The 13180-nt window shown below is 41.8% G+C and overlaps 1 protein-coding gene across 3 annotated transcripts in view; it reads left to right on the top strand.

Moving 5' to 3' along the window:
* Positions 1 to 13180, top strand: part of LOC121271551 (histone acetyltransferase p300-like) — a 114842-nt gene that overhangs the window by 59214 nt on the left and 42448 nt on the right. For all 3 annotated transcript variants that reach the window (XM_041177550.1, XM_041177549.1, XM_041177551.1), the window contains 4 exons: positions 3568 to 3645; positions 5283 to 5395; positions 6376 to 6534; positions 7621 to 8070. In XM_041177550.1, the coding sequence (XP_041033484.1) occupies positions 3568 to 3645; positions 5283 to 5395; positions 6376 to 6534; positions 7621 to 8070 (800 nt within the window). The remainder of the gene's footprint in view (positions 1 to 3567; positions 3646 to 5282; positions 5396 to 6375; positions 6535 to 7620; positions 8071 to 13180) is intronic.

Genomic DNA, 13180 nt, shown 5'->3' with positions numbered 1-13180 from the left:
ACATCACAGCTTGTTACAAGTATATCTATTAGGATTCTTTTACTTATTTAGGTATGTATGTAATTGGTTCAATAAATTAACAAAATTATTTTAAATCTGCCAAATCTAATATTCTAATGGGTGATGGCATCAGTCACTATATTACTTAACCATATATAAGTTTAATTCCAGGACTGCTGAGATAGCTGGTGTCACCTGCAACGGCACTTGGTACTCTGAATTTGACCTTGGCACCCTAGGCTAAGAGGGAAAAACAATCAGTTGGATAAGCTATCTTATGATCCCATCTGAAAATTGAGCTTGTGTGAATGTCAGGTGACAACTGAATATGGTGTTTAAGTGTTTAACCTCACAGTTAAATAGTTAGTCAACATTCACAGCCTCAACTTGCACACAGAAAAAACTTCGACTTGGATAAAGTACCCAAGAACTGCAAGTGTTGTGAAACTGTAGGCCAGTGCCTTTGAGAAAAGGGAAAGATTAAAAAAACAGTTAAAGCTTATAATGCACAGGTCAGTCAGCATCTGTAAAGAGAAAGAGCAAGTTATGACTTTTCAACAGAAAAGTGGGATCAAAATTGAAAAAGAATTATACTTGGCTAAAAACCAATGACAATACCTGCTTTTGTGTGGAGCTTCCCCTTCAGGGTTATGCATGAAGAAAATTGGAACCTTTTGGGACTCCTGTCTCATTGCTAATGTTAAATGATAGTGCAAATAATTGGGTGTATGGCCTCAGGAATCGTGCTTTTAATTAGCAATACTTAAATGGCTAATTGAAATGGAAGCTGTCAGATTTGCATCTGATTAGCAAAGACACTGGATAAGCCAGTGTGTGATTGTTTTTTATGCATTGTGGATATTTGTTTGTGTTCTCATGGAACTTCACCCCACCCCCAAGCGAAAGTGCTGACTCTTGCAGTGGTATGGTGCTACTAGAGCTGACAGCTTTCCAGTGTCATAGCCAGTTGTGCCATTCTTTGTGTGAACTTAGGTAGTAAGTGTTGGCAGACTTTGACCACCACATATAGACTGGGAAAGCCAAGTTAGCAATAATACTGTGGCAGATGAATTCCTGAATTGTGTACGAAATGGTTTTTTAGACCAGTACATCGAAGAACCGACTAGGGAACAGGCTATCCTGATTTGGTTTTGAGCCATGAGAAGGGGTTAATTAACAATCTTCTTGTGTGGCGTCCTTTAGGGAATATGATAGAATTCTTCCTCAGTTTGGAAAGTGAAGTAGTCCAATCCGAAACTAGGGTCCTAAATCTAAATAAAGAAACTATGAAGGTGAACTGGCTAAGAGAGATTGGGGAACGTCATTAAAAGGCATGATAGTGGATAGGCAATGGCTAAAACTTAGGGAACGAGTGTATGCATTGCAAGTTATATATTCCTTTCTGGTGCAAAAACACAACAGGAAAAGTGGCATAACCATGGCTAACAAAAGAAATTAAGGATAGTATTAGATCCAGAAAGAGCAGCTAGAAAAAGTAGCAAACTTGAGGATTGGGAGCAGTTTAGAATTCAGCATAGGGGACCAAGAGATTGATTAAGAGGGGAAAAATAGGGTATGAGAGTAAACTTGCAAGGAACATAAGACTGTAAAAGTATGTAAGAAGAAAAAGATTGGTGAAGACAAAGGTAGGTCCCTTACAGACCAAAACGGTAGAATTTATAATAGAGAACAAGGAAATGGCAGAGCAATTAAACAACTACTTTAGTTCCCTCTTTACGGAGGAAAACACAAATAACTTCCCAGAAATTCTAGGGAATCGAGGGCCTAGGGAGAAGGAGGAATTGAAGGAAATTAGTATAACCAACAAAACAGTGCTGGAGAAATTAATGGAACTGAAAGCCGATAAACCCCCAGGGCCCAATAATCCACATCCCATGGTACTAAAGGAGGTGGCCATGGAAATAGTGGATGCGTTGGTTGTCATCTTTCAAAATCCTGTAGATGCTGGAACAGTCCTAGCAGATTGGAGGGTGGCAAATGTAACCCCACTATTTAAAAAAGGAGGGAGGGAAAAGACTGGGAATTACAGATCGGCTAGCCTAACACCAGTGGTAGGGAAAATGCTAGAGTCTCTTATAAAGGATGTGATAATAGGACACTTAGACAAAATCAATGGGATTAGACAAAGTCAACATGGATTTATGAAAGGAAATCATGGTTGACAAACCTACTGGAGTTTTTTGAGGATGTAACTAGCAGAATAGATGAGGGAGACCCAGTGGATGTGATGTTTTTGAACTTTCACAAAGCTTTTGATAAAGTCCCACACAAGAGGTTAGTATGCAAAATTAAAGCACATGAGATTGGGGGTAATACATTGGTATGAATTTAGAATTAGTTATCAGACAAGAATAAATGGGTCTTTTTTGGAATGTCAGGCAGTGACTAGTGAGGTACCACAAGGATCAGTGCTTGGGCCCCAGCTATTCACAATATATATCAATGATTTGGATGAGGAACCAAATGTAATATTTCCAAGTTTGCTGATGACACAGCAGGGAATGTGTGTGGTGAGGAGGATGTTAAGGGGCTTCAAGACGATTTAGACAAGTTGAGTGAATGGGCAAATACATGGCAGGTGCAGTATAATGTGGATAAGTGTGAAATAAAAACAAAAAACTGCGGATGCTGGAAATTCAAAACAAAAACAGAATTACCTGGAAATACTCAGCAGGTCTGGCAGCATCGGCGGAGAACAAAAGAGTTGACGTTTCGAGTCCTCATGACCCTTCAACAGAACTGATGAAGGGGGTTGTCTAGAACAAGGGGTTACAATCTCAGGATGTGGGGTAGGCCATTTAGGACTGAGATGAGGAGAAACTTCTTCACTCAAAGCATGGTGAACCTGTGGAATTCTCTACCACAGAGGGCTGTGGAGGCCAAGTCACTGAATATATTTAAGAAGGAAATAGATTTCTAGGCTCTAAAGGCATCAAGGAGAATGGGGAGAGTGCAGGAGTACATGGTGTTGAGATAGAGAATCAGCCATGATCATATTGAATGACGGAGCAGGCTCGAAGGGTCGAATGACCTATTCCTGAGACCAGACTGGAGGCACTTAGAGTGAGCCATCACATTTGTTCCTTCCACATAGATACTCACTAATTGGAGTTAAACAGACAGGTAGTCATCCTGTTCGGCATGTAGCCTATCAATGGAAGGAGAAGCCAGTCTTCAGTGTTGGAAAATATTCCATTTTTTCTGCAGTAGATAACCTGAAAACATTTTTAAATTGCTTCTTATACACTTTGTACCTTGAAACAGTCCATCTTTCATCTTCTGTCATTAAATTGTTATGAAAAATAAGGTTGAAATGCAAGTTAGTGCAGTCTGGGGAATACTCCTTTGTGTTTGGAGAGCTACTGTAGCACCATATTCAGAATTATTAAACCGTAAAGGTGAAAATTGGGAAAGAAAGGATTAATAGATTATTTGCTTTTATGATTCCACTAACCCTATTCATTGTTGGTGCGAGGGAAATTGCCTGGTTTTGTTAAGTACTTTTGTTTAAGCATTTTGTTTAAACCCGGCCTTGTTGCATTTCAGATGGCCCGCTTTCTGATCCGACGCTTATGCGGCCAAATGTGCCAAGCCAGATCATGAATCGGATGCAGACCCCAAGTGGTAAAATCCAACTTTCAAAACGTATTTCTCATACATAAGTATATGTTATAATTCAGTTATACTGATCGTTGCTTATATCAATTGTAAACCATTTTCTAACCAACAGCCTCTCTCCAATAATATATTAATCGTACGGTGATCAGTGAAGTTTGGTGGTAGTCATGACTTCAGCTGCAGTTCTCATTTTTGTAGATGAAAGACAGTCGCCTGATTTGCAACACCATTAATCTGCACAGGCTAGTGTATGAATGGATATTGATATTACTAATGGTGCATTAGTTGCCCTTAATCTGGTTAACTCTAAAGAGTCATGAAGGTGACTGTTAGCACTGATCCTTTACGCTCTGACCAAAACATTTTTGAGCATCTGAGCTGCGGACTTCAGTTTTGGGGTTCAGAGCAACTGATGGCACAAAATAACCATCTAATCTGTGTGAGGGAGGAGATCCTGAGCAGTTATTTTGTTGGCTAATTACTGGTGATTGTCAAATGCAATGCATATCATGAATCAGAGCACAAAAGATGCACATCATTAATTCACTGCTTTCTGACATGCTGATCTATTGAGCAAATCGGCCACTATTGCAGTAAATCTACTATATGGACATGTTAGTGTATTACATATCAGCGTTGTCATGAGAATTTCAGTGAAGTATAATGTGCACTTTTATATTTATTCTTGGGATATATTTATTGCCTGAGGGAACCACGTAGTATGGGACTGGAGTCACATATTAGCCAGGTCAGGTAGGGGTGGCGGGTTCTTTTTGAAGAACGTTAGTTAAGTCGTCTTGAGAATCTGGCAGTTATCATGGTCATTTGCTGGTGCTAGACACAAATGAACAGATTTATGATTCAGATTTATGAGTTGCTAGAAAAAGCACTCAGTAATATAGATCTCATGCTTTCAAACTTGAGTAATTTAGGCTATATAGTGCTCTGATGGTTATTGGATAGTGATGGCGATAGGAGAAATTTGAAATTATGAATTCAGTATTAAATAGCATACTACTGACTCAACATTTGAAGTGTATTTTTATGCAGGCATTTTGTTTTTATTACATTAATGAATACTAAAATATGTAAAATTCTACTTCTTGGTGCAGCCACGATAAGCTAATGCTGTATAGGATTTATGCATAGAAAATTGGGGTATGAATGACACCATTACCTGGAAAAACTCAGCAGGTCTGGCAGTATCGGCGGAGAAGAAAAGAGAGAAGTGGTGGTGGTGGTTGTAACCACCACACACACACACACACACACACACACACACACCCCACTTTAAACCAGCTTATATTTCACCCCCTCCTAATATTCACTCAGTTCTGTTGAAGAGTCATGAGGACTCGAAACATCAACTCTTTTCTTCTCTGCTGATGCTGCCAGACCTGCTGAGTTTTTCCAGGTAATTCTGTTTTTGTTTTGGATTTCCAGCAAACGCAGTTTTTTATTTTTATCTTATGAATGACACCATGTCAATTTTGAAACCACAATCAGAAAGTAAACGTCTCAGTGGCTACTAGTAAAAGAGGCTGTCCATTTTCATTGGTTTTAGATGGTTTGAAAAGCTTATGCCAAAGTTTTGATACCTTATGCTAAATGATCTTCTTTCCCCCCAACTCTGCTCATTCCAGGAATGAACCAATTTTCACAGATGGGCAGCATGCAGATAACTGGTTTGGGGCAACGCTTAAACCCTCCACTAGCACATCCTGGACAGATGACCCAAACAGGACCTATGAACCAGGTATGATTAATGCTTTCTCAGTTAACACAACTCTCAATGAAGCATTTCAATTGAAGCAATGTCATAAGCAACCTGGTTTTGTCAGAAATAATTATGTACTGTACACATGTTATGAGTATTGTATTGCTTTCAAATGGTGGAAACTAAGGACCAGATAATTATTTGGTATTTGAGGATTATGTTTCTAATCCATTCTTAGCTAGATTGAACTAGTTTTACACAGACCTAGCTTTTGACTGAGGTTTGGGTTTCTGCAATGCTAAGGAACAATGCCTGGATAGGATCTCGATTATAATTTGAAATAGTGATTCAGTGGAATGGTGGCACCCGTGACATCCTGACAGTTTCTCTCTTTTATGTCACGATGTTGTGTTTGAATCTTCTGTAGAAACAAGCCTTGACACTGACTATTCGTTACTCATATGTAAAAGGTACAATTGGAACTTGAAGCTGCCCTTGTTGTTGGCCTCAATTAAAAACTGTCCATGGAAATTAATTGCAAGTGAAGAAAAATAGCAACAAAGTTTATTTAATTCTCTTATTCAGTGACTATAATGGCAGAGAGTTGACTTGTTGGTAATCTAATGCTTCTTTTGAGAGTTGGACAACTTTTTAATTGAAACAGTTTCTCATGCCCCCCCCATTTTTGGTTCTGCACATACCGCATCTAAGCCCAGTGAAGAGGGCAAAGGCATGATCTACTCTCTGGCTTTTGCCAATCCAATTTTGAAACTGAATGCTGGCGAGCATGGTGAAGCAGAATGGTCCCCATGTGGCTGATATCAATGTCTGAGCATGGTGGATCTGCTGCTTGGCAATGCCCTGGCATTGAATAGCATCAGCAGAGAGCTTCACTACTATTCTTTATTATCAGCATTGTTTCACAGCATTTCTAAATCTATAGAAGTATCCAAATGGCTTTCAGAAATAGTGACAATTCTGTGGTGTGCTTTCTTACAACGTGTTCTCTTTGTACACAGATGGGATTAACAGCTTCCCGAATGGCACAGCCTATGGCTGCGCAGCATCCTGCCCAGAATCAATTCCTATCTCCGAATCAGTTTCCCGTATCCTCTCCTGGAATGAACACTGGCAGCACCATCATGACACAGGCCAGCAACCAGCCAGTCATGTCTCCGGTACTTGTCTTTCTTCTAACTCCTTTGTCAGGCTGGGCTAATTTTTAATTTTATGAATGAATCTTACATATTGTAGGCTGTATTGACAACATTTGAGACCATGTGACTGATGGGATTCCAAATGGAAGAAGCTTCAGGTTTTAAATGATAGAGCCGTTGGATAAATTCCATTAAATTACTCATACCAGGATAGTATGAGTGCTGGTTAAATGTCTGCAATGTTTCTGTAAACTTGCCAGGCAGAAATCAAGGCAATTGTCTTAGCAATGATATTGAGCTTAATGTTGTGCCTAGTGTTCTCTACAGCCATCAGGTTTGCTTTTACCAAACAGACGCTAGTCAGTAAAACTCAAACCATCGTTTTACGACTTAACTACTTTAAAATAAATATATTTTTCATCTATAGATTACAGGAGGTTGGGAGGATGCATACCCTGCCTGGTGTACCACTCAGGTGCATGAGAGATTGTTTTTTCATTGACAGCCCATCCTTTGAGAGCAAAGTTCAACAAAAGAATTGAAGAAAATAAAATGAATGGATCCCATCATTAGTTCACCATGGTACAGTGGTTGGATCATATACCTGATAGCCCTGATAAAATGGCAGAGACATAGGAAAGACTATAGATGGACCAGCCACAAAAGTTTAAGAATTTTACAGATCTTTCAATTTTTAAAAAAGTAAAATCTGTCAAAAAAGGGCATTCTTACAAAGCTAATTGATAGTATGTTTATTTTTAGATCATCCTTATATCTTTTGTTACATGTCCCTTGTGCCACGTTTTCTGTCTAGTGCATGCAGTTTCACTTATGAAATAAAGTAAATGTAGCTTTTCCAAAAGCCGTGCCTTTTTTCTGTCAATGGACATTGATCTTGTACTTGAATTTACATTATTTGTTACGCTGACTATAAATTTGTCTCAGCTTGAGTGATTTATACTGCTTTTAGCAATCCTCAAAACTGAATGCTGTCACGCAATTGCATGTTACAGTAACATTATAGCTCTCTTGTAAATTCAATTCAGCTGATCTTAAAAAAGGAGTACTATGTATTAATGGTTCTATTTACTATGTTTCTCTTGTTAGGCTCAAAACTCCTCATTACCTGTAAACAGTTCCCCCTCCATGCAGTCAGGAGCCCAGAGTGCCCAGTTCAACTGCCCACCACCTCTTTCTCAGCCTTCGCTTCATCAGAATTCCCCATCCCCTGGGCCAAGAAGCCTCACACCCACCCCTCATCAGACACCACCTAGCATTCCCCCTCAACAGCGGCAACAGACACCATCACCTAACTCGCAGCCCCAAACAATGCCACCCCCTTCTTCTCAAGTCCAGACACCACCGCAAATGCAGCAGCTTCCTCCTCCTCCTCCAGTTCCCCCACAGCCCCAGGTGACAGCTGGACAGAAGCAGCAGCAGAGAGAGCGGGATCAGCAGCAACCGCCACCACCGCCCCCATCAACACAGCAGCAAAATGCAACCCCAACAACCCCTACGCCAACTGCACCGATACAGCCTCAACATCCTAGTACTCCAGTGAGTATATTGAAAAGTGTTTTTAATTATGAACACTGGCATCTTTGAACGAATTGAATAACATTGTTAAAATCTTACAAGTTAAGTGTATTTTTCTTGATTCCTCTTCCAATTTTGAGTTAATTTACCTCAGTGCTCAATAACATCCAATCTCTTGAAAGTGTTGACAGGCCAGCGGCCTTGGGCTGACTGGGCAAATAAGATATGCACAGGTTGGGGGAAGGGGTAGTACCCTGAGTTAGCACTTGGTTTTTTCACCTTTGAGACTTTGTTTGTCTAGACTGGGTTTCAGTCAATCTGATATTTCCCCTTCAAAATGCCAGATCTAATAATTCTTTAAGATCTAATACATTGACTAAGATTTTGCACAGTTTCAACTCCATTCTTAGTGGCTCCACAGCGCAAAGCTTCATCACCTTGACATTAACTGGCAATCTGACTGAAGAAAGGGCAGAAGGATCAGCCTGTATGGGTAATGGTTATCTTACACTAATATGGTGGGGTATGCTTTTCTGAAGTCGGATGTGAGGCACGTTGTTGAAGGGAAGCACTTTGCAGTGTGCTTCACTATGTCTAACCTAGAGTATATTTTTGATGCTAAGTACCTATTAGGCCTTTCTATTCTCCAGCACTGATATTCTTTAGCTTGAAGGAGTGGAGAGTGTGAAAACGCAGGGTGATTTTTGCTGTAATATTTTAGTGAAAGTAACTGCTGTAGAAATTCAACTTGTGATCAAGGAGATGTTGCATGAGAAATTTTTGCCTACATCCTGCTATTCAGTGCAGCGAAATGCTGAATTACAAATGAACTGCCCTATTACTGTTCTTAGAATTCAGCATTTTCCACAATAATTTCTGTTGAGCATGTCAGCTAAGTGTTCCTATGAATTTGCAACACGCCCCTTTTCAAATTTTGAGTAAAACCCCTGTTTTAGCCAAATGTTCATACCTGACTTTAAACACTGATAGTGTATGCCCCAAGGTGGTGATAAGGCAATTTATTCGCATGAATCTTGACATAGCAAATGACATTGACGAGACTTTAATTCAAGGATGGGCAAAGCACGTAACTATAAATGATGACTCCTCCACTCCACCTCCCCAAAAAGAACAGCATCCAGTTGAAAACCAGCACTAGCATAGTCCGAGGAATTAATTACCAGCCTATACAGCGCCCTGAGGAATTTGTATTTTGTTTTGTTTGGTGAACTGCTTTGTAAATTGCCTAACTTTGAGTAAAATCACTTGCAATGCAGAAATTCTAACTATTCTGGCTAAGTTTTGTACACTCACTATAGAAAACAAGTTATGAGATCATTTTAGAATACGGCATGCATTCTATTAATTCATTCAAGTATTCAGCTGCAAACTATAACCCTGTAATTTTTAGAAATTCATTGCAAAACTATAATTTTCAGCAATTTTAGAATTAAGGCCACTGTGGAACCTTGTTCTGGTGTGCATGTTAAAAAGAGCCAGCTGTCTACATAGCAGAAGGCCATTCTGCCTGATCCTGCTCTGCCATTTTGTTCGATCGTGGCTGCTTGTTGCCTCAGCTCCTTTTACCCACCTTTGCTCAATGTCATTGGTTCCCGACAGAAGGCTGATCAATCACAGGCTTGAAAATTTCAATTCACTCAGCATCCACAGCCTTGTGGAGGAGAGTTTGAGAGTTCCAGATTTCCATACTGTTTGTTAGAAAAAGTGATTTCTAATTTCACTCAAATGGGCTAGCTGTAATTTTAAGATTATGCCATCTTGTTCTGGATTCCCTTACCAGAGGAAATAATTTCTCAATCAACCCTTTATTGTTTGGAAGACCTTGAATAGATCAAACCAAGTTTATGCAACCAGCCCTCATACTAAGCCCTTTAGTGCCTGAATCCTCACTGTACCCGCTTCAAGGTTAGACTCTTGAACACCCTCTGAAATGGTGCAGCAAGCTACTCAGTTGTATCAAACAGCTAAAAAGTCTCAAAGGAATGAAACCGGATGGACCACCCAGCATCGACCTAGGCACCAGAAATGACAACAAACTCAGCCCTATTGACCCTGTGAAGTCCTCCTCACTAACATCTGGGGGCTTGTGCCAAAATTGGGAGAGCTGTCTCACAGACTAGTCAAGCAGCAGCCTGACACAGTCATACTCATGGAATCATACCTTACAGAAAATATCCCAGACACCACCATCACCAACCCTCGGGATGTCCTGTCCCACTGGCAGAGCTGGTGGCACAGTGATATACAGTCGGGAGGGAGTTGCCCTGGGAATCCTCAACATCGACTCCGGACCCCATGAAGTTTCATGGCACCAGGTCAAACATGGGCAAGGAACCTTCCTGCTGATGGCCACGTACTGTTCACCCATAGTTGATGAATCAATACTCCTCCATGTTGAACACCACTTGGAGGAAGCACTGAGGGTGGTAAGTGCACAGAATGTACTCTGGGTGGGGGACTTCATTGTCCATCACCAGGAGTGGCTTGGTAGCACCACTACTGACTGAGCTGGTTGAGCTTTAAGGGACTTAGCTGCTAAACTGGGTCTGCGGCAGTTGGTGAGGGAACCAACAGGAGGGAAAAACATCATCCTCACCAAACAGCCTGCCACAGGTACATTTGTCCATTGCACAGTTCTTGTGGAGACGAAATCTCCTCTTCACAATGAGAATACCCTCCATTGTTTTGTATGGCACTAGCACTGTGCTAAATGGGATGGATTTTGAACAGATCTAGCAACTCGAGACTGGGCAGCCGCAAGGTGTTGTGGGCCATCAGCAGCAGCAGAATTGTACTCGACCACAATCTGTAACCTCATGGCCCAGGATATTCCCCACTCTACCATTATCACCAGGGGATCAGCCTTGGTTCAATTAAGAGTGCAGAAGGGCATGCTAGGAGCAGCACCAGACATATCTGAAAATGAGGTGTCAACCTGGTGAAGCTATAACACAGGACTATTTGCATGCCAAACAGCATAAGCAGCAAGCGTGAGACAGAGCTAAACAATTCCACAACCAACTGATCTGACCTAAGCTCTGCAGTCCTGCCACATCCAGTTATGAATGGTGGTGGACAATTGCACAGTTCATTGGAGGAGGAGGCTCCACAGATATCCCCATCCTCAATGATGGGGGAGCCCAGCACATCAATGCAAAAGATAAGGCTGAAGCATTTGCTACAATTTTCATCCAGAAATGCCGAGTGGATGATCCATCTCCAGAGGTCCCCAGTATCACAGATGCCAGTCTTCAGCCAATTTGGTTTGCTCCACGTGATATCAAGAAATGGCTAAAGGCACTGGATACGGCAAAAGCAGTGGGCCCTGAAAACATTCCGGCAATAGTACTGAAGATTTGTGCTCCAGAACTTGCTGTGCACCTAGCCAAACTGTTTCAGTACAGCTATAACACTGGCAGCTACCCAGCAATGTGGAAAATTGCCCAGGCATGTCCTGTACATAAAAAGCAGGACAAATCCAACCTGACCAATTACCGCCCCATCAGTCTACTCTCAATCATGATTAAAGTGATGGAAGGCGTCATCAACAATGCTATCAAGCAACACCTGCTTAGCAATAACCTGCTCACTCACGCTCAGTTTGGGTACCACCAGGGCCACTCAGCTCCTGACCTCATTACAGCCTTGGTTTAAACATGGATAAAAGAACTGAACTCAAGAGGTGGGATGAGAGTGACTGCCCTTGACATCAAGGCTGCACTTGACCGAGTGTGGCATCAAGGAGCCCTAGCAAAACTGGAGTTGATGGGAATTGGGGAAACCTCTCCGCTGGTTGGAGTCATGCATGGCACAAAGGAAGATGGTTGTTGGAGGTCAATCATCTCAGCTCCAGGACACCACTGCAGGACTTCTTCAGGGTAGTGTCCTTGGCCCAGCCGTCTTCAGCTGCTTCATCAATGACCTTCCATTATAAGGTCAGAGATGGGATGTTCGCTAATGATTGCACAATGTTCAGCATTCACAACTCCTCAGATAATGAAGCAGCCCATGTGCAAATGCAGCCAGGCCTGGACATCATCCAGGTTTGGACTGACCAGGCAATGATCGCCTCCAAAAGAGACAATCTGACCATTGCCCCTTGACATTCAATGGCATTACCATCACTGAACCCCCCACTAGCAACATCCTTGGGGTTACCATTGACCAGAAACAACTGGAGTAGCCATATAAATACTGTGGCTACAAGAGCAAGTCAGAGGCTAGGAATCTTGCAGTGAGTAACTCATTTCCTGACTCCCCAAAGCCTGTCCACAATCTACAAGGTACAAGCCAGGAGTGTGATGGAATATTCTCCACTTGCCTGGATGAGTGCAGCTCCAACAACACTCAAGAAGCTTGATACCATCCAGGACATAGCAGCTTGATTGGCACTCCATCCACAAACATTCACTGCCCCTACCACCAACACTGGTGGCAGCAGTATGTACCATCTACAAGATGCACTACAGAAACACACTAAGGCTCCTTAAACAGCACCTTCCAAACCCATGACCACTACCTTCTAGAAGGACGAGAGCAACAGAGACATGGGAACATCACCATCTGGATGTTCCCCTCCAAGTCACTTGCCATCCTGACTTGGAAATAGATCGCATTTCCTTCACTGTCGCTGGGTGAAAATCCTGGCACTCCCTCCCTAACAGCACTGTGGGTTTACCTACACCACATGGACTGCAGCGGTTCAAGAAGGCAGCTCTCCACCACCACCTCAAGGGCAATTAGGGGTGGGCAATAAATGCTGGCCTAGCCAGCGAAGCCCACATCCCTTGAATACATTTTTTAAAATAAAAAAGAACGGACTGGGCTTGTTTCCACTGGAGTTCAGAGGGGTGACTTGATTGAAGTACAAAGATTCTGAAAGGTATTGATGAGATGGACGTGGAGAGGCTGATTATTCTTGTGTGAACCCAGAACAAGGGAACACTTTTAAAATTAGCGGTTACCCTTTTAGGACAGAGATAAGAAATTTTTTCTCTGCGGATTCTGCAACTTTGAAACTCTGTCTCAGAGGACGTGGAGGTGGGCTTATTGAATATTTTTAAGGCAGAGGTAAATGTAGACGCTTGTTAGGCAAGGGAATCAAAGGTTA

The sequence above is a fragment of the Carcharodon carcharias genome, chromosome 31 (assembly GCF_017639515.1).
Source record: "Carcharodon carcharias isolate sCarCar2 chromosome 31, sCarCar2.pri, whole genome shotgun sequence".
NCBI classification, from domain to species: Eukaryota; Metazoa; Chordata; class Chondrichthyes; order Lamniformes; family Lamnidae; genus Carcharodon; species Carcharodon carcharias.
This window is presented reverse-complemented; position numbering and strand designations above follow the sequence as displayed.